Genomic DNA, 20,346 nt, shown 5'->3' on the forward strand with positions numbered 1-20,346 from the left:
TGGCATCAGAAAGGGACACAAAAGAAAATGAGCAGAGCCTGAGTTTAGCCCAGGAAAAGAAATAGGCTTGTTAGAGGGAAGGGCAGCATTTATAAGGTCCCATAAAAGTTCAGGGGGGCATGTGCAAAATGACAGCTCCTTGTTTGGACAGGTTTCATCAGAAGGCTGCCCAGGGGCCCCCTTTCAGATTTTGTGTTTGGGATGAAACTCTTAGCTGGTGCCTTTCTGAGATGGGGTTAAGGAACTGGTGGGCCAAGAAGGTAACTTCCTGTTGTATGGAAGCTAGGGGCCAGGGCAGGGAGCCAAGGAGCTCTGGGATCTCATGATTGTTCCAGATTATTTTGAAGAAGAATCAGATAAGCCAGGGTGTTCTAGAAAGAGAAAAGACAAGTGACGAAGGAAGCGGATAAGAGGCAGGAAGACCGAGACAGGAAAACTTGAAACACAGGAGTGGGATAGATGGAAGAAGAAAGACAGACATGGAGAAATTATAAAAATAAACATATCCACAGAATGCATGTCTCAGTTATAATAGACACAGCTAACATTCCTCTCAGGCAGACTTATGATGAACTGAACACTGTTCTACAGTGGAGTTCCTATTTCATGATGTCCTCAGGTGCTGGTAACACTGTGTGTAGAGTGGCCGTGTGGATGGAAGGCCTACAGCACCAACTCTGATTCCACATAATCAGAGGCAGTTGCCCTTGATCTCTGGGGAGCTAGAAGGGCCCAGTCCATGAGACAGCCCTCAGACTGGTAACCCCCACCTCACACCATTCTTGATTTCTCACAACAGCCCTATTGGCCAGAGGACAAACGTCAGGCCTTCTCCTTCCTCTGCCCTCCATGGCTGTGATGCAAATGCCAAGTGTTCCATGATTCCTTGGGCCAGAAACAGAGAAACTGTGAAAACTGGTGGTTAAGATCTTTGTGGGGTCTCAGATTTCAAAAATGTTTCCCAGAATGTCCATATATGGAAAGGATGCTTATTTCTTCTCACTCTAGATCCACAGAACTGATTTAAAAACATAAAAGGAAATTAATTAGGAAGGAAGTTAGGTGGATTTAATTGAGCCATTTAATTCCTAGAGCTAATTGAAAAACAAAAACAGGGATGTATTCAGAAACAAAGGGTCATTTCAAATGTTAAAAGTATAACATTATTTCTTGTGCAAACCCTGGTATGTGACTGAAATTCTTGGGGTCCTCGGAGACTAAGGAAAGTCAAGGAAGGTGCCCCTCATGCCAGCACATAGCTCCTTGCAAACTGACTCCTGTTTCAAAGCTGGGCTCTGTATTTAGTAGATGCCACATTCATAATTGTCTTTATATGTGTTTAGTGTCAGAAACTGAAAAAAAACAATGGTACAGTTGTTATGTCACCAGCCGCTGTTTTAAATTTAGTGTCTTAAAAAAACCAAACCAAACCAAACCAAGAAACTTACCTCATCATAATTAATTCAACCCATCAGGTTAATTACTCCTCCAAGCTAGCGGAAACATAATATTGTTGCTCGCTGGGGTTAATGGAACGGACCCCACCTGCCTGTGAACCCCAAGCAAATGCAATGACGTGACTGATGCACCTCAGCCAATGGAATGGATGGAGCGCGCAGAGGAAGCAAGCAATTCTGTTCTGCGGGAAGCCACAGCTCCACACCATCCCCCTTGCCTCAAACACAAAGCAAGTGTCAGATCTGCTAGAACTTCTGCAGAGGAAACATATTCCAGTTTAAAAGGGAGCCTCGCTGCTCATGGACCAGGAGGAACCCTCACTTAATGAGAGGCTAAGCACTTCATACAAATCATCTCATTTAATCCTTCAATAATGCCTTGGGGTATGTTCTACATTTGCACCCATTTTACATGTGAGGCTTGGAGCACTTAGGTAACTTGGCTAAGGTGTCATGGCTTGGGAAGTGGGGGATTGAAAATAAACCCAGGGGAGCCTGATGCCAGGGCTGAGCTCATAATCACATTAGGTTACTTTTTTTCATTTGATCTGCAGGTTTTTAAAAACCGTTTTATTTTGAGATTTTTAAAAAACGTTTTTATGGAGGGAAAAGCAGCAAAACATTGATAAAGGAGACATCCTCCACAAATTGCTGCAGACACAGCTGTGTGGGCATGTGTATAGTACATCTTGGCTAACCTCAGGAAAGAATTTGCAATCTTCAAAGTCACGGTGAGGGCACAGCAGAGACTCTTACGGGAGTAGAGGGCACACGTGCATATCATCAGGCATATGTGCTTTCTTGGAGCAGGTGCTTTTGGAAGCATGGTGGTCAGTAGGGGACCGATTCACCACACGGATCCTGTTAGCCCCAGGGACTCACTCCCAAGGGAGAGAAGAACTGGCTGGAGGAATCACGTGCCAGCATATGTAAGAGCTTTCATGAGATCAACAGTCTCTCCAGGAACCCTTGTATTGCCCCTGCTAACCACCATAGTGAAGCACGTAGATGCGTCTCAACTTTTTCTGTGTTTACAATCTGCAAAGGAAATTCAGGAATCTAGAAATTTCTTTAGAAACATAGACTTTCACGATGGCCCTGAAACACTTTCATCCTTTTGGTTAAGGGGCTGGTTTCCCCCTGTTGGACTTTAGGCCCTCAAAGGCATGGGTAGTGTCTTTTTCTTTTTGGTAAGAAATGCTTTTTATCAATGTATACTGAGTTAATTTTCAATTACCCATGTGTAGATTGTCTTCCAACATGGCAGTCAAAATATACCCATTGGCACTCGAGGATGGAAGATGCCTTAGAGGACTGGGATGGGGAGGGTGGGGGGGACTTGAGGGAGGGTGGGGGGGGGAGTCAAGGGAGGGAGGGAATACGGGGATATGTGTATAAAAACAGATGATTGAACTTGGTGTACCCCCCAAAAAATAATAAATAAATAAAATTAAAAAAAAATACCCATTGGCTACAACGGGTTGACACACTCTGAATCCAGCCTTGTTTTTGTATGGTTCCAAGCGAAGAATAGTTATTACACTTCTAAAGGTAAAACTTTAGGGTTTTAAAAAATATCCCTTGGGTGAGAAGAGTTTTTGATGTTGCCTCTTGACCTACAAAGCCTAAAATTTTTACTGTCTGGCCCTTTACAGGAAAACTTTGCCGAACTTTGGTGTAAAACATCCCTGGCAGCTCCTAGCCGTGCCTTTGCACGGCTGTATCCCCCAAACTCCGTGTAATATAATTATTTTTAATTCTATTGTAAGTACTGAGTGCCTTCCACACATATCCATCGTCCTGTGTCCAGCACAAAGCATCTGGCTCAGAACAAGAAGGGACTCAAAACACCCTTGTTAAAGAAAGGAACTGTCCCCCCCATACTCACACTCATGGGTGCCTCTCCTTACTGTATGTCACTATGCTTTATTGTACATCACTATGGTTTTCCTCTGTGTTTCTTTACTACCAATTTCCTTGGGCTTCTCCTTATCCTATGTGCCACTTTCCCTTACCCCTTCTTTCTTTAAAATGTAGAATTGGGCATTGTTGAGTACTTATAATTATTTCTTTTACACTCACGTTAGTTCCTATAAAAATTTGTAGGTGTCAGGCATTTGCTTAGGTGCTGAGAATTCAAACACATTCTGGCCCTTGATGAGCTTACAATCTAGAGGCAATACCACCACATTTTGTTTGGAGGCTAATTTAAACAAATTAGAACAGCAAAATAGCAGACTCTATATTTTTCTCTTTTAAAACAACTGAATTATTTCATATTATGTGACTTTTAAATTATTTCCCTTGATGTCACTGTCACTTGACTGGAAGGCCGTTCCCAATTCTGGATAAGGAAATGCAAATTAACTTTACATATGATTCCACAGGCATGACTAAGAAGGAAGGTCTTTGGTTAAGACACAGAATACATTTTGAAACTAAAGGGGACAGCTGTTGGATTAGAATCTTCTTTGAGACAAAGCAATTTACACGTTCATGTTATTCTTCCCTTCCATTAGCCAAAACAGCCCCCAAGTTCCCCAAAACAACACAAAACAAAACCAACAACAATAACAGAATCGAGCAGACAGAAATCATGACACATATGTAGGCTGTACATATCCATTTGTACACAGCTTAAATTCTAAAACAGGTAATCTCAACGTTCTTCCAGTTATATTAACATTTATTGCTAATCTTCAATAGATTTTGGGGATCAGAGGATATTGACACATTATCCATCTAATGCTGATGATCATTTCCTGCTTATATCATTTGATACTAGCCTTGATGCTCTGGTTGCTGTCAAGACTAGAGGGTAGCATGTACCCTATAACCAGTGATTAGTTAAAACAGAGAAGCACACATACAAGTACACGCTCACAACCAACTAGTTGTAATTCTTGGTGTGTATCTGAGCAGTGATGGGGTGTCAGCTACCCACAGTCTGGAATACTGACATACACATATACACATGCACACATATATGTACAGGACAGGCACACGCGGCTGCTGCAGCAACCTCATTTGGGACCGATCCTCTCCCTCTTGTTCTTAAAGCATGTTGGTGAGACCTGCGTCCCCCTGGTGGTCCTATTCCCGCTCTGATGGGGTGTGAGGTCTAACCTTCTCTCCGACTGCTCGGCCCTGCCACGGGGGACTCCGGACCTTCCACGGTTCTGGCCACGCTCCCGGCGGGGGCGGCCAGCTCGTCTTGCCATGGCCCCGCACCGTTCGCCGACTCTGGGTCCAACTCGGGGCTCTGCACGGAGTCGGGCACCGACTCGAAGGCGCTGTTCTCCTCCTCCTCGTCGTCCTGCGAGGAGAAGACGGTGCTCTCGGAGATCTTGGCGCTGTCCACAGAGGAGAAGCGGGTGTGACTGGCGAACCTGCTGCCACTGTAGCAGGAGGGGCTGTAGCAGGAGGCGCTGTAGCAGGAGCTGCTGTAGCACGACGTGCTGTAGCACGAAGAACTGTAGCAGGAGGGGCTGCAACAGGACTCATTGCAGCCCTCGCAGCTGTGGTCCCCGCCCTGCCGCGGGCTGGAGTCGCTCTCGCTCCCCGTGCTGGGGAGCGTGTCGCCATCGGGGACTGAGCCGTTGGCCAAGCCCGAGTGGCCGGGGGACGCCGTTCCTGGAGTGGCCCCCTCGAGGGCCTCTCCATCCTCTTCCAGGGGAGGAGGCTCGGCGGCGACCGTGTCCACCTCGCTCAGCGCATCCTTCTCCGAGGCATCCCTGAGGGTAGCCTCCTCCTCGGCGCCGTCGTCATCCATGCTGCCGCCCTGCGCGGAGGGCAGGCTGTGCAGCAGCGTGTGGATGCGGATGTAGTGGGTCCGAGGCGTCTCGGGCTCCCCGCAGGCGGACGCAATTACCGTCTCCAGCTCGGACACCGGCAGGGAGCACGGCCTGCTTTTCCTCTTCACCGAGGCTCGCAGCTGCAGCCTGTCCTCTCCCTGCCCCAGGGCAGACACGTCTCCCACCTCCTCCTCCACCTGCTCCTTCTCCTCCTCCTGCCCGCCAGCCCTGCTCTCTGTTGCCACTTCCTCGGCCACAGGCTCCCCGGGGCTGCCTGGGGCTTGACCGTCCTCCAGCAGGCCCGGTAGGGCCACCTCCCCTCCCAGGTCCAGCCGCTCAGCCAGTTCTTCCGCACTCGGGGCGGGCTCCATGTCCTCTGGCCCGGGGGCCAGAAACTCCCCAGCCCCCTCAGGCCCCACAGAGACTGTGCCATCATCTCCTGCCTCCACGGTACCTGCCGCTGCCTCAACCAGATTGGCAAGCTCCAGGCTCTCGTTCCCTGCAGTGCTCATGGCACTGCCCTGGCTGGGCTGCTCCAGCTTTGGGGTCCCCAAGGGCTCTGGCGCATCACTGCAAGGGGGCTCCCCACGGCTGCTTGCCACCAGGCTATTCATGGGGCTGTCCTGAATTTCTGCAGACTCAGGCTCGGTACTCAGGGAAATCTCCTCATCATCTGCGGACAAGAAGAAAATGTCACTGTGGTGTTAGTCTACTCTGGCGGACATGGGAGCCATGCTAGGGATTTCTGCCTTAGGATATTGGATGTAGGGGTTGATGAGGGTTTCCCAGTGGCCAAAGCTCTGCTAAAAATTCTGCAAGAATGAGTTCTCCTTATATTAAGAACAACTTGCAGTCATGATATATTTGAGAATTCCGCTTCAAGGGACTTCATTTTTTTTGGTTAAAATGCCCAAAGCCCAGCACTGCTCCAGTTCTGGGCACATAAATGTTTGCTACATGGAAGACTTCAGAGATGGGGGATAGGGTTTATAGTTCTTTGCTGGCTCCAAGCAGGACTAATTAAACTTGTTCAGAGTGTTTCCTATGGCTGGGTTCCAGAGGGTGGAAGAATGGGGTTCTTAGGTGACCAGAGAGAAGGAAAGGCCAATGATGGGAGCAACCACTGTCATTCAGTGACTCAGACTGGAAGGCTTCCAACATATGGAGATTATTGCAGTGGGAAAATAAACCAGGTCTCTACACCAAGCACCCATTCAAGGAGTAGCAAGCACAGTTTACCTCTACCTTCCCCCAGTTGCTCTACTGCATCCCTGCCAGATGAGAATTCCCATTTCAAGCCCTACTGCTATCCACTCTTTGAAGAATAACAATCTCTCTGGTGTGCCGTAAAGCTGTCCTTACTGCTACACTGAAGGAAGACAGTTTCATGCTCAGAATGTAGAAAAGGCTGGATATGAAATGATGAAACCATCAAGTGTTTTCTTACAATCTGCTTTGTATGTTGGGTGTAGAACAGTATGACTTTGTTTGATGAGCAGACCTTGGTAAACTTTAACCCTGAGTTTTCAAAAGCTTTATTAGCTTTAATGGCAACTCATAAGTGTGGCCCAGAGGACCGAACAATTCTCAGTCTGATCTAGACTTACGAGGGGGGTTGTGGGAGAAGAATGAGAACAGAATTAAGAGGCATCTCATCATTCTTATATGGAGATATGTTTTCACTTGAGAAACTGAACAAGGGGTGATTCTAAAGTTTTCTGTCCAATTTATAGTTTTCATTTTTCCTGTGATATTGTAAAAATCCGCTGGGTAATCACAGTTTAACAGTAGGACATGCATCACATTCATTCATTCACTCGCGTATATTCATGTATTCAACATCTATTGAGCAAGTCCTTATGTGGGTGCTGGGAGTAAAATGATAAATTAGACATGGCTTCAAACCTATCTTGGCCTCTATGTCAATTCCCACTCCACTGTCTAAACCCTCTACCTTTGGGTCACCAGAATGAAGAGGAGCCTCTTGATCAAGGGGACAGCAGGGACTTCCCTGGTGGTGTCCAGTGGTTAGGACTCTGCACTTCCACTGCAGGGGGCATGGGTTCGATCCCTGGTCAGGGAACTAAGATCCCATGAGCCACATGGCGTGGCCAAAAAATATATGTATAAAAAAATAAAAAGGGGGACAGAAACCTGGTTTCCAGAGCAGATCACTGGCTTCCAGGCCTCAAATGGAGAAGACATAAAGAGAACCACAAAACCTAGGACACGTCTGGAGAGAACCATGGTTACTGTGTTTTGGAGAAAGGAACCATGCTATGACACTAGGCTAGGACAACACATGAAGTACATGCTGAAAATACCTGGGTGGATGGAGGAAGTGATCTCAAATCGGAACTGCAGCTGTCCACTCACATGATCTGTTGGAAGCCTGCGGCCCAGTGTATAGCTGACCACCCTGTCCCTAGAAGGAAAGAAGCACCATCACAGATCTGGTCAACACCTGTCCTCCTAAAGACCATGCAGTGTGCTTTCTATGCCAGTGGGTGAGGCACGCAAGCCCAGGGAGGCCCTGCTATTAGGAGGTGGTGATCTGCTCAGGAATATATGAGATAGTCTGATAGGAAAGTACATCTGCTCAACAGCAGTGAAAACCTTCAAGAAAATCCTCACCGAATACTCCAAAGCAGGCATGAGTAAACTACAGCCCATGAGCCAAATCTGGCCCATCACCTGTTTTCATAAGGCCATGAGCTTTTCACATTTTTAAATGATTGGAAAAAAAAGCAGACGAAAAGTAGTATTTTGTGATACATGCAAATGATACAAAATTCAAATTTCAGTTTCCGTAAATAAAAGTTTTATTAGAATAAGCCACGCTTATTAAGTTTACTTCTTGTCCAGGCTGACTTCATGCTCCAATGGCAGAACTGAGTTGGGACAGAAACCATAGGTCTTATATAGTTGAAATATTTACTATCTGTCCCCTTACAGAAAGTTTGCCAACCTGTGTTCTAAAAAAAAAAAAAAAAAAAAAGACATGGATATCCTTTGCTTGCTTTTCCTGTGCAGACTGACATTTTCCAAATATGCCCTTGATAATAGACAGTGCCAGCAGCAGATGCATGTCTTGTGATTATCTATCTATCTATCTACCTATCTATCTATCTATTTATCATCTATCTATCTATCTATCTATCTATCTATCTATCTATCTACCTACCTACCTACCTGTCTGTCTGTCTGTCTGTCTGTCTGTCTGTCTATCTATCTATCTATCTATCTATCTATCTATCTATCTATCTATCTAATATCTATGGAAGTATGCTGTCCTGGTTACCAGGGACCCTGTGGAGTGGTTCAGAAAGTGACCTGCTGCAGAGCGGAGCAAAGCAAGACTTGTGGGCTGGGTCCACTGGCCAGTGACCTCCAGTTACACCAACTCCAGGGTCCCACAGAGAGACTCTGAAACTCCACCCTGGACTCCGGCACCATTCCCTCTGCCCACCCAAGGCAATTTTTAATTACTAGGAAGACAATTACCCAGGGAGAAATCAACCTAAAACTTTGCTATTGTAGTTTCATCAACAATGCAGCTTCAAAAAGAGGGGATATATATATATATACAGCTAATTCTCTTTGCTGTACTAACACAGCAATGTAAAGCGACTATACTCCAATAAAAATTTAAAAAACAAACAAATAACAACGACAACAAAAAAACAATGCAGCTTCAGCAGAGTACATGGTCCACTACCTTGGCCTAAATAGGAAGAGTGACTGCTTTGGGATATTCAGAAGTTAACAAATCCACTCCACCCAATAATAACAAAGACATATTCCAAAACCAATTGTTACTTAGATAATTCTGTATTCATTTACTCATTTGTGACATTCAGATAAAAAGATAAATCACTGGCTGGTAGTGTTTTAATGCTTCTTCCTAGAAAGCACCAGCATTATGAAACAACATATATCCCAGTGATCCACTGACTTAGTATTTCTCTTTGGTAAGTCCTGGTTTCACGCTTGGAGTTTCTAGGAAGCCCATTAAATAAAGCATCATATGCAGGGAAAATAGAATGAGCTACAATATTGACATGGGCCTTGGTCAACATTATGAGGTAGGTCTACTATGACCATAAGAAAGAGATCCTCAACCCCACACCTAGTTGAAATCAGAGGAAGCCTGAAGACCATCAGACAGTGAGACAAAATTAAATTGCTCATGCTTTGCATTTGCTTTCTGCATTTTTCTTCCCTTTGCTTGTCACTCACTTTATCAACAAATATTTTTTGAGCCTCTGCCATGTAAAAAGTGCTGCTGGTGCTACACAGCAGGTAACGTATACCACTGCCTTTAAATAGCTTACATCCAGACGGGGACATGAGGCTGGACCACTACCTAAAGGGTTCAAGGCAGCAGTGACATTTCCAACATGAAGCCTGAGGCAGGGGGGAGTAGAGAACTTGAAGGGAGGTAGACAGCCAGGCAGATAGTGGAGGGCTGCCATGTTACAGGCAAAGGAATTGAGGGAGCTTTCTGAGCTGCCTTTTAGAAAAAAAAATTTATTTTGGCCGCATTGTGTAGCATGGAGGATCTTAGTTCCCCAACCAGGAATCAAACCTGCACCCCCTGCACTGGAAGGGCGGAATCCCAACCACTGGACCACCAAGGAAGTCCCATGAGCTGCCTTTATTTTAAATGGCACACAATTTGCTATTTTAAACATGAACAGTTTGGAATGATTCAGTCCCTATGTGCCGCAGACTGCTGTATGTTCTTTAGGTACATTCCTGTTTGTTTGTTTGAGTGGAAAATGCAAACACCTTGTTTGATAACACGAGTAGCTTCGTAAATATCAACTCCCTTCGGCTTGGGAATTAACACGTCTATGTGCACACAGCTGCACACATGCTCTGAGGTTCTGATTACATGGCCTTATGATAACTGCGAGTGATTCCAAAGTCCTGAAAATCCAAAGAGCTTTAAATTAAGACCCTTGGAAATTCTGCATAACTTTTTCTCATTCCTTTGATGTCATTCTAAGTATTGCATTGAGGCATATCTATAACCAGAGAGCTATACCTAGTTTTTTCAAATATAGTTGCTGTTACCTACGGAAATACACATTATGTACAAGGATTTTACCTGGTCAGAGTTTAATAAGAACTCTACGTGAACGTAGAAGATACAAACTGCAGAAACATGTTCTTACATACACTGAACTATGCAAGCAATATAACTGTGGTTGTTTCATAAGGATTCACGCTTTTAAAATTTCATACATATTATCTAGCATTTTCTATAAATACTAGCATATTCTAAGGCACTCTGGTCTAGTAACCCAGCATTTCATCTTGTTATGGAAATGTCACAAATGATTACATCCTACACACAAGACAGGCATATGAATGAAATGATATCCTTTGTAGAAAAACAAATTTTAATTTCTATCTGTACAGAAAAAATGCTGCATTAAGGGCTTCTTTCATTATTGTGTCTTGGGAATTTTTTACTCTTGTGCATAATAACCAGTGGTACACAAACAAGGGGAAAAGGAAGAGTCTGTTTAATTAAATGTTATAGCTCAAGCAACATAATGGGAGAAGCCAAGGAAATACAGCACCACCATTTCAGTTCGAGTCTCTATGAGGCTGTATTGTTGCCGCCCTTGGGCCTGGCCTGCTGGTTGGTGCCTAGTGATACTGAGCTCTTGGTCAAGGCTTACCCTATGGCATGTCTTTCCAGGAGTCTCTGAACGGGCATCGACAGCTTTCCCAAGAAGCGCTTGATGATGGGGCGGCTCTTGGCAAACTTGTCCTTCACCTCAATTTCCAGCACATCAGTGGGCAAGGACACAAAGCTGAATTGCTGCAATGAAAAAACATGTGATATCAATTAATTGCAAGGGGCGAGGGCTGGCCAATCCCCAGTCCATCCGTTTTGAATGATGTCATTGTCAAACACCCCAGCAGCAATCTATCAATCTATCTATCTATCTATCTATCTATCTATCTATCTATCTATCTATCATCTGCCTGCCTATCTACCTATCTGAATCTACCTATCTCTATCTATCTCAAGGTTTTAGAAATGCTGTGAACCCTGTTTATTCAATAAATGAATAATGGCCACAATGAGAAGCCTCCTCAGTGCTTAAAAATAAGCTTCTTTTCTTTTTCTTTTTTTTTTTTTGGCCACTTGGCTTGGGGGTCTTAGTCCCCCGACCAGGGATCGAACCCCTTGCCCCCTGCAGTGGAAATGTGGCATTCTAACCACTGGACCATCAGGGAATTCCCTAAAAATAAGGTTATTCTCTGAGATTCAAATAATAAAATCAATTCACTTTAAAGGAAAAGAATGCTACGCAGGCCTCACCATACTTGACTGAAGGTATCAACATATTTAAAAAAGAACAAACAAAACTCACCTATAATTAAGGAAATGCACTTAAATCAACAATGCAATGTCTTTTTTTTTCATGATTTTAATGGCAGAAATTTTTTAAAGTTGGATCATACACTGCCTTCTGGAAAATGGGAAGAGACAAAAACTCTCACACTGTATTGATGGAAATGCAAATTGATAGGACCCTTGGGAAGGGAATTGGTAATATTTTTTGGCATTTAAAGTACAAATTCCCTTCAACTCAGAATTCTACTTCTAGGAATTTTCCCTCTGGATTAACTTGTACAAGTGTGCAAAATATATATTTTTTATAAGGATGTTCAATAGAGCATTATTAACAATCACAAAAGGCTGGAGAGATTTAAACGTCTACCAATTGGAAACCAGCTAAATGCAGGATGGGAAATCTTTGAAACAGAGAACTCTGCTATCATTAAAAAGAAATAGGTAAATAAATATGCTTTGACATGAAATGATACCTGACAAATTTTTAACTGAAAAAAAAGGTAAGATGTAGAAAACTGTGAAGAGTGGGATTCCGTTTGACTTTGAACTGCAGAGAAAATGCCTGGAGGGTACATTCCAAACTGAACTTGAGGATGTGGGCTCATGGTGGAGAGGGGGGAAATCAGATCTTTTTTATTCTGTTTTAAACTGTTTACTTCTTAAATAGCATACTGTAGGACTTTTAAAATAAAGGCAATGACAATTAAAGGAAGACTGTAATCATCAGAACTTGGCTTGGCCAACAGTAAGTGTAGAAAAGGAGAGAGAGGAAAATGTTTTCACTGCCCAGCTCAGACTCTGTGGGAGGGAGGATTTGATTAAAAGTTACAGTATCCTTAATCAAGGGTTGTGTAACAGTTAAAATATATAACTATTTTCTTTTATTGTGATTAATTCCTAACAGCAATCTTTTCACTTCAGTTGATTTCTAATTTCAGAGGTTAAATACATCCGGCATGCCAATGTTAATACTGCTTCCTTACCAGTCAGGATGGGCTGGGGTATGCTGCAGTAACCACCCAGTTCTAAGTCTCAGTGATTTGTGGTGTAACAGGGAAGAGCCAATCCTGAATCCATGTTGGATCTGTTTCTTTTACTTTAACCTTTGCTTCCCGTTGCTTTTGTTCACTAAGAGGATACTGTCTATACACAATGGCCTGCCTCAGGGAATCCTGTCCCTCTGCCTGAATGTTAAACCAAAGTGCCTTTGTTCAGGGAAACATCCGGACCCTGTCCACCTGTGGATGGCTGCAAGAAAGAAGAAATTAACACCTACCCCTCCTGAGGCTGGCCATTTCAGGGGATATTTGCAAAACTTATGGCCTTTTAACTTTACTCCCTCATCTCCTCCCCTCTCTCTGCTCTATAAAAGAAACTGGCATCCAAACCCCAAGAAGATAGTTCTTTTGAGACACTAATCTGCCATCTTCTCAGCCTGCCAGCTTTCCGAATAAAGTCATATTCCTTGCCTCAACACCTCATCCCTGATTTATTGGCTGGTCACGTGGTGAGTAGAGTGAGCTTGGACTCGGTAACAAAGGTGGCCAAGTTTTTTCCTTGCTCACATTGTCATTGTGGGCTGGCAGAGGGCTCTGCTCATTAGTCACTCAGGGAGCCAGGCCGATGGAGCAGACGTGCTCTCAAACATTGTCAGCCACAGTGACACAGGGAAAGAGAACTCTGAGTCTTCCTCCTGCAAATAAGTGTTCACTTTCAAACATAAGTCTTCATCACAACTAGAAACATACCCCAGCCACCCACAAGGAATAGGAAGTATGATCCTCCTGTCTGTCTGGGAGATAGAGAACAGATATATTTGCAAACAGCAATAAGGACTTCCACACTCTCCATGTGGTGCTTCTAATTTCCATCACAGAAATTAGTTTTAGTTAACATCTATATAATTCATATGATATTACTCATATGTGGAATCTAATTTTTTAAAAAATGATACAAATGAACTTATTTACAAAACAGACATAGACTTACAGATATTGAAAACAAACTTATGGTTACCAAAGGGGAAACGTGGGGGCGAGGGGTAAATCAGGAGCTTGGGATAAACATACACACATTACTATATACAAGATAGATAACCAGGGAATTCCCTGGCAGTCCAGTGATTAGGACTTGGTGCTTTCACTGCTGAGGGCTCAGGTTCAATCCCTGGTCAGGGAACTAAGATCCTGCATGCCACACAGTGCAGCCAAAACAAACAAACAAAAAGATAGATAACCAGCAAGGATTTACTGTTTACAGGGAACTATACTCAATATTCTGTGATAACCTATGTGAGAAAAGAATCTAACAAAGAATTAATATATTTATATATAGAACTGAATCACTTTGCTGTACACCTGAAACTAACACAACATTGTAAATCAACTATACTCCAATAAAATAAAAAAAAATTAACCAAAAAAAACAAAAACAGCTATATAATTCCTAAAAACCAATCATTTATGGTACTGACAAAACTGAATTTATAGACATGCTACACTTGAGGATCTAACCCAGGAATTGGTTTGCTTCTCCTCTAAGAAGGCCTGGCTGTGTGAGCATCTAGGCTCCCTAACTATCTCAGGTCCCAAACTTTCATATCTTGTCCCCAGTACTTCCATTCTGAAGTGTACTATAATGGATCTCCTAACCTAAAAGCTCAACCATAGGCTAGGCACATTGCAGTATATGTATACGACAGAATAGTTTATAATTTCCTAAGTTACAATAATTTATATTATGATTATACCTAAATATGCAATTACAATTATAACACATTAAATGACAATAAGATAGAAAATGCTTATTTTCCAATGCTAAGTGACAAGAGCAGGAAACATATAATTCATGATCACAATAATGTGAATGAAAAAAACAGAAAAAAGACTGGAAAGAATCACAACAAATTTTAATAGCAGTTGCTTTACCAAGTAAGATTATGTCCCCTCCCATTTCTTTCTGTGATGAGCATGTATTATTTTTATAATGAAAAAAGTAATCACTTTTATTTATTTATTTATTTTTTTCAAAATTTATTTTATTTATTTATTGGCTGCGTTGGGTCTTCATTATTGCACATGGGCTTTCTCTAGTTGCTGAGAGCTGGGGCTACTCTTCATTGTGGCGCACAGGTTCCTCATTGCAGTGGCTTCTTTTGCTGTGGAGCATGGGGTCTAGAGTGCAGGCTCAATAGTTGTGGCACACAGGCTTAGTTGCTCCGTGGCATGTGGTATCTTCCCAGAGCAGGGCTTGAACCCGTGTCCCCTGCATTGGCAGGCGGGTCCTTAACCACTACACCACCTAGGAAGTCCCGTAATCACTTTTATTAAAGCAGTATTTCTGGTGCTAGCAGCCTGCATGGGATACTAAAGTCAGCTTACTAAGATGTTCTTTTGAAACTAGGTGGTAAATCCTGAGTTCTTTTCCTCCCTCCACAAAGACTTCCTTCACAGCCTCTCTTCACACATCCACCCCTCCATCCCTGGCATCAACCCCCCCTCCCCCCACCAGGCCCGTACTTCCATGCCATGGTTACTGGAATCCACGTAAACTTCTAGCTAGGTCAGGTTCTTTTTTTTTTTTTTTTTTTTTTTAAAATTTCATTGGAGTATAGTTGACTTACAATGTTGTGTTAGTTTCAGGTGTACAGCAAAGTGAATCATACATATATATCTCCATTCTTTTTCAGATTCTTTTCCCATATAGGTTATTACAGAACATTGAGTAGAGTTCTCTGTGCTATATAGGTCAGGTTCATTTAAGAACCAGTGAGCAGCTCTAAAAATGTAAAAATCTGTCTATTCCTGAGCAAGCTACTTGCACCTGTGAGCCTGAAGCCAGGGTGATGAACTTCATCTGGATGCTGACCTGGCTCTTACTTTGAGCCCCTGAAGAACTTACAGAGTGAGGTGGACTTGGCTTTTTTTCCTAGATCTGCACATCTAAGGTCTTGACTTTCTCATGCACGGCCTCACTGAACCTCAGCATCTTCAACTGTAGACTGGGAAGAGAAGGGCCATGTTCTGTTAGATTAAACTGCATCTTCTTTCTCCATTCCTGGTCTATCCAGACTCGACCTGCTCCATCCTCTAACATATTCTTCTCCTTTTGACTCTCCAATTATTGGATGTCTTTCAAATTTACTACCTTATTTCAGCTGGTACTTAATAACTGATAATTCTACACAGCTGTTTGTAGTTATCTGTAAGCCTGGTTCAAATGCCTAGTGCACAGACAAAAGTTACAATTTTCCTACAACTAATGCCCACTCTTTCTATTCAGAGAAATGGCCTGGTTAACAGTCAAAAGAGAAATCTGTGAACTATATCTGCAAAGGATTAAAAAAAAAAGATGCATTATTGACCCAGGCCCCCTGCTCTTTGGGGAATTTTGTCACCTTGCATCCTAGTTCACCCAAAAAGAAACCAATGTGGCAAATGAAAGAGCCAATCCCAGACCCTTAGGGATCGGAAGTCTGGACATTTCCCACTCTGTCCTCCTCCTTCTGCTTGAAATAATCTAAAGGTAACTGTACCCCATGCTTGGACCAATCAATCAATAAAATGCTCCTTAATAAATGCATAAGTCATGAAACTTCTCTAGACAAAAGAATTTCTGGTGTCTTGAGGGTCAGAAAGTAAAGTTCCATAAGTCACCTTTCCATTAGAGCATTAAATTCTGAATTGTCTTTCTTGGCTGCACTTGAGGAACAAACTGCCAGACCTCTTACAATTGGGCAGCAATGGCAGGAAGAAAGCTGTACAAGGCCCAATGCTGGGGTGTGAGCTGGAATGATGCGTACAGTGTTCTTATAGCATCAAGCCTCCTTTTGGTTAAAAATGAACTTTCTTTTGTTTAAGCGCAGGTTGTAAGACTCTTACTTTTGCTTTGGGCCATTGGTACTTAGCCCTGGCTCCCATTAGGATCATCTGGGGAGCTTTCACAAAAATACCTATTACTGGATCCCATCCTTGACTAATTAAATTAGATTCCCTTGGGGGTATAGCTGGGCATTGGTAGTGTTTCTACCTTCCCAGATTACTCCACTGTGCAACCAGAGTGGAGAGTCAGTTCCCTCAGTAATAACGCATTTTAATATAGAATAATCTCATTGTTAGGAAAATGTTTCTTAGATCAAATCTAAGTCTTCCTCTGTGGCCTAAATATTTAGTCCAGTGGTTCATAACATATTCTTCAAACCCCAGTTTAATAGCATTATTAAATTTAATATTTATTTTTAATAATATTTATTTATTTATTGGTCTTGGCATTCTTATTAATAGCTGCGGATGGTAGTGGGCCTCTATCCAATAGATGCCAGTAATACCCCTTTAGTTGTGACAAACAAAAATGACTCCAATCATTGCCCAACGTCTCCTGGGGGCAAAACTGCCCTTGTTTAAAACTACTGATGTAGGCCTACCTTCTTCAATTTTCCAGAGAGATATTAGTCTAGTGTTGTAATATATGGGGGTATCTATTTATTTTGGTTTGCATTGTTACTCAATAGGCCATTTATAGAAATAAGAGGCTTTTTTAAAAATTTATTATATTCTAGCTTGCTTCAGAAAAGACATGGGGTAAGTCTTCTATAAACAGAATTTCCATAAACTGAACTTACTGAAATAAAAACAGAGTAGTAAACCAAAAGAAATATTAAATTGGAAATTATGTTAACCTATGGCAGTAGTTCCATAATGGGCAAGTGAGGCAGAGATCAGGAGAGCACTGGTCATAAGAAGCCAATGGCTTAGAAGAAGAGAAGTGTTACCTATTCACTCACAAACACCTGCTGAGCACTTGACTCTGAGCCAGGTGCTGGTGACACATCCACACACTTAAAAGCCAGCAGCCTGGAAGATGCCTTAGAGGACTGGGGTGGGGAGGGTGGGGGGACTCGAAGGGGGGGGAGTCAAAGAAGGGAGGGAATACGGGGATATGTGTATAAAAACAGATGATTGAACTTGGTGTACCCCCCCCCAAAAAAAAAAAAAGGCCAGCAGTCTTATGCCTCAGGTAAACAACGATAAAATAGAAAGTTCCATAGTAAGAGTCCCCAATGGCTCAGCATGATGGACAGGTACAGAGAGGAGGGGTGGCCATGGCGGTGGGGAGAAGGCTAAGGAACAGGTAGAGACAACTTCCCAGAGGAGGTGATGCCTTAACTAAGTCATAACAGATAAGTAGGCAACAGCTGGATGAAGAAGGTGCGAGAGGGACATTCCAGGGGAGAGGATGCTATGGGCAAAAGGCTGAAGTTCACAGAGGACACAGATCCCTTTAGAAAATGTGGGTGCCTTACTACGTCTGCATTATAGAAGGGGTCAAGTTATGAGAGGAAACTGGATAGATAAGTACGGTCCAAATCATGAATGGCTTCCTGGACAGAGCCTAGACCTATCCCAAAGGCACCTGGGAACAATGGAACTGAATTATACAAATGACACACTCAAATGTGCATTTTAGAGAAGTCACCGTGGTCGTGCTGAGGAGGTGTCCATAGATGGTCAGACCAAAAGGCAGACAGACCAGATAAGACAAGGGAGAAGTGAGGAGGAAGCCTGACAGGCAGAGAGGAAAGGGTGGCACATTTGTGGACTGGCTAAATTTTAGTGAGAGCTGTGGCACGTGGGAGAGGAAGAAACCTCAAGTTTCTAAGACTGGATTTGCAAGATTGAGGGCATGTGGAGGACTGGTAGCTAGGTGAGAAGAGAGGGGCTGAGTGACTGAATGTCCCAAAGCAATGAAGGTACAGAATGATGGAAATAGGGGTTGGCTATGGGAGGATATTAAGTTGTAAAGAGAGAGCTAGAGAGCTGGAGAGCTTGTGATGTTTCACACGTTCTAGGGTGTAAGTATTGGAATGGATGACTGGTGACAGAGGTCAACGAGATCAAGGAGGTTAAGGATATTAGGTCATTCATGTGGGCTCTGATCATCCACGATAATGGTTGGTCTTGGGTAGAAAGGGAAGATGGTGCCACAGGGAGAAAGGACTAGTTGTAACCAAGAACAAATGGGAACCATTACTACTGCCTTGATGTAGCCAAGACAATAAAGACATCAATGTGAGCAGGGACACTATAATCAAAAACGAAGAAATAGTTGTAGGAAATTTCAGAGACATATTCAACATGATTTGGAAAGTATTTTCACTTAGGCATTTAGGGACAGGTATGAGAAAAGATGACCCCAGTCTGAGAGAGCAGAAGTACAGATGATTCATTTATGACCACTCATAAATTTATGAAAGTCAGGAAAGGTTGAGAACTGAGAAGTGGTAGGGATGGCTGACTTATTTTGGGTCACATTATATTTGAAGAGGTAGGAGGATGTTGAGGAGTAAGGCACGAATACCAAATGGAAGCCAAGACTGGATGCCTGGCGATGTGGCGGAGGAGTGGTCCTAACTGTTGTGTGAAATGGCTCATGATACGTAGTTAGAGGGGCATCTAGTTTTGCCTCTCTTCTCTTGCAGACATAAGGGGAAAATGAAACACCAACTCCATTCACAAGAGGCTGCCTGGTGCCATTCGGCCACCACCATTATTCATTACTAATGAAAGTTAAATGGACTAGACTTGGTGCTTCCTGTGCAAAGATTCCCCAAGGAGAAGGAAAGCAGGAAGGAAGTAAATGGAGCATGCAAACTGCAGCTACTCTTCCTTAGAACCGTGCATGGTATGTGACTTTCAATTCAGGTGGCACTATTCATTGAGTTTAAAAATGGTACTCACATATACGGAACCTAAAAATGGTACTGATGAACTCAGTGACAAGAACAAGGACGCAGATGCAGAGAATGGACTGGAGAACTCGAGGTCTGCGAGGGGGCGGGGGGTGAAGGGGAAGCTGAGACGAAGCGAGAGAGTAGCACAGACATATATATACTACCAACTGTAAAATAGCCAGTGGGAAGTTGTATAACAAAGGGAGTTCAACTCGAGGATGGAAGATGCCTTAGAGGACTGGGACGGGGAGGGTGGGGGGGACTCGAGGGAGGGTGGGGGGGGACTCGAGGGAGGGAGAGAATACGGGGATATGTGTATAAAAACAGATGATTGAACTTGGTGTACCCCCCAAAAATAATAAATAAATAAAAAAATGATAATAAAATTAATTACAAACATAACATCTAAAAAAAAAAAAAAAGAAAAAAAAATGGTACTCAAAAATAGTACTGCCTAAAGTCAAGGATAACCACAGATGGAAAAAAAACTCCACTAGCAGAGCAATCATTGAATCAAGAACAAAGTTTTTCTCTCTCAGTAGCATCGTTACAGGGTTTTATATGAAGAGGTGATGCTCTTGGACTCTGGGTGTAGGAGACCTACCTCTCCAAGCAGTGTGTAGCCTGACTCTATCCCAGGAAGGACACGCCAGAATCCTGCTGAGATGTCAGCCTTGTATCTGCATGAAATCTAACTGCTTTGAATCATAAAGGCTGCTCTTGAAAATCTGTGGTATATGGAAAGTTTACATTTCTTCTTATGCATAAGAACAAGTGAACTGGATCTTGACTGGGCCTTCACCATCTTCATATCAGGCTCTGAGAAAGCTCAGCCACAGAACAGAATATCATTAATTTTATTTGCAGGCACTGCTATGGCAAAGTTAGGCCAATGTTTACTCATGGCTTGGCAGAGCGGGAAGCAAGGTCTGCAAGTGTGTGCTTGTAAATATGTAGTGTTATATACTTATATATTATACATAAAAT

General features: G+C 43.1%; 1 protein-coding gene across 1 annotated transcript in view; it reads right to left on the reverse strand.

The window, feature by feature from the left end:
• HECW1 (HECT, C2 and WW domain containing E3 ubiquitin protein ligase 1) overlaps positions 1 to 20,346 on the reverse strand; it is a 250,113-nt gene that overhangs the window by 97,320 nt on the left and 132,447 nt on the right. Inside the window, exons 6-8 of the mRNA XM_057731731.1 lie at positions 10,945 to 11,087; positions 7,576 to 7,676; positions 4,584 to 5,924 (exon numbers count right to left, since the gene is read on the reverse strand). Coding sequence (XP_057587714.1) covers positions 4,584 to 5,924; positions 7,576 to 7,676; positions 10,945 to 11,087 — 1,585 coding nt within the window. The remainder of the gene's footprint in view (positions 1 to 4,583; positions 5,925 to 7,575; positions 7,677 to 10,944; positions 11,088 to 20,346) is intronic.

This window comes from Hippopotamus amphibius, chromosome 4 (genome assembly GCF_030028045.1).
Source record: "Hippopotamus amphibius kiboko isolate mHipAmp2 chromosome 4, mHipAmp2.hap2, whole genome shotgun sequence".
Taxonomy (NCBI): Eukaryota; Metazoa; Chordata; class Mammalia; order Artiodactyla; family Hippopotamidae; genus Hippopotamus; species Hippopotamus amphibius.